The sequence below is a fragment of the Propithecus coquereli genome, unplaced genomic scaffold (genome assembly GCF_000956105.1).
Source record: "Propithecus coquereli isolate 6110/MARCELLA unplaced genomic scaffold, Pcoq_1.0 Scaffold134, whole genome shotgun sequence".
In the NCBI taxonomy this organism is placed as follows: Eukaryota; Metazoa; Chordata; class Mammalia; order Primates; family Indriidae; genus Propithecus; species Propithecus coquereli.
In genome coordinates this window covers 5,342,223-5,344,013 of record NW_012137636.1, presented here as the reverse complement: position 1 = coordinate 5,344,013, position 1,791 = coordinate 5,342,223, and the positions used below count along the sequence as shown (strand labels likewise).

Below are 1,791 nucleotides of genomic sequence, written 5' to 3'. Positions count from 1 at the left end.
TAGGATTACAGGTGTGAGCCACTGTGCCGGGCCTGTTGTTTTTAATTTAAGATTTAAGTGTAGGATTTTTAATTTATTCCTATGGAACCGCATCTTAAATAGATTAAATAACATAAAACATCCTAGAATGTTAGATGATTAGAGAATTAAATTTCATTTTGTTATATTTAATTCACTGCTGTAACTCACTGTATAATTTATGAATCTATTTATATGCAATACAGGGGGGAAAATAAACTATCAGTTGTGACTGTAATATTGTTTTATGATTTTTTTAACCCTCCCACTGCTCAACACACACTTACCATTCCACCATATGAGGGTACTTCTGTTCTACAGTAAGACCAGGATCAACTTCAATAGCGTAATACTTTTCCTTTAGTTTCAATAACTAGAAAGAAATGAATAACTTAATCATGAAGATTATAGAGTTGTCATCAATCTACTTAGTTTTACAGAAAGCAAAATAATGTAAACAAGTATTTTCCATAAACTGCTTTATAAATTGAGCTAATGCATCAATTGACTGAAGAAATATTTGTTGATCTTAGTGTATATGTAATTAAATATACCTGCAAAAAGCTACCGTTCTTCTGTAAAGTATTTTCACATGAGCAATTCGGTGAAAACAACTAATCAAATTGCCACTACAAAAACACTTTATAGCCAGGCATGGTGGTGTGTTCCTATAATCCCAGTTACTCAGGAGGCTGAGGCAGGAGAATCATTTGAGCCCAGGAGTTTGAGGTTGCTGTGAGCTAGGCTGATGCCACGGCACTCTAGCCCAGGTGACAGAGCAAGACTCCGCCTCAAAAAAACAAACAAACAAAAAAAAACCAACCACTTTAGTTCTCATATAAGCGTATTAAATTTGATGGACATTTTGAGTTGTATTTTTTTAAGACATACACAGTCATTTAGTCAAAGTACTGAAGTACATTCCTGGTCAATTTAAGGGAACGAAACCTACATGAAACTTAGGTATTTCTGTTTTAATTCTCCAGTTAAGGTAAGAACACCAGAGTGTTTGGGTAATTATTTAAGAGTTTTTAATGTAAGTTTTATTGTTAAAAAGTTACTGCTAATTTTATCTTTAAAATATGTTGCAAACGCGTAATTCATACAGTAAATCTAATATTTACTGAGTGCTTACTATGTGCCAGGTATGGCTATAAGCATTTTCATCCATTTTTGTTTGTGTGAATTCACCTGAAGAAATTCTCAGGAAAAAAACGATAATGAAGTTTTTGAGTAACTCTGGATTACTGTTGGTGCTTACCTTTTCCCGACATTCATCTGTAACCAGTTTACAGTTGTCAATGATATCTAAAGAGAGAAAGCAAAACAGGCATTAAAAGAGATACTCTGATGCTACTTCTATCATGAATAATTTGTTACTTTTCTTTTAGGTTTAAATACCAAGTCAACCAGCATAGTTATTATAACTTTTGGTCTCAGTAGTATAAATCACTTGGCATTGCTAGAGAAGCTAATGGTTTTAAAATATGAGATTTAATGATTGCTCATTTAGTATCACCGACCTAGACAATGTAATGTCTTGAACACTGTGAACTGTGCACTGTTTCCATTTTCTTCTTTATGATTAAAAATAGAAGAAAATAGATATTTGAAATATACCTTAATAAAAAGATAGCAAATGCTTAACGTAAAAATCTGGAAAATACAGATCGCTGCAAAGAAGAAAACAAAAATTACTCAGTTTTACCATTCAATAATAAATCACTAATATCTTAGCATATTTCCTTTCCATCTTAAAAGTTTTATGTATAT

General features: G+C 31.9%; 1 protein-coding gene across 1 annotated transcript in view; it reads right to left on the bottom strand.

The window, feature by feature from the left end:
- The window catches only part of NT5C3A (5'-nucleotidase, cytosolic IIIA), an 83,894-nt gene that overhangs the window by 5,274 nt on the left and 76,829 nt on the right, over nucleotides 1–1,791 (bottom strand). The window contains exons 3-4 of the mRNA XM_012638757.1: nucleotides 1,280–1,326; nucleotides 306–391 (exon numbers count right to left, since the gene is read on the bottom strand). Coding sequence (XP_012494211.1) covers nucleotides 306–391; nucleotides 1,280–1,326 — 133 coding nt within the window. The remainder of the gene's footprint in view (nucleotides 1–305; nucleotides 392–1,279; nucleotides 1,327–1,791) is intronic.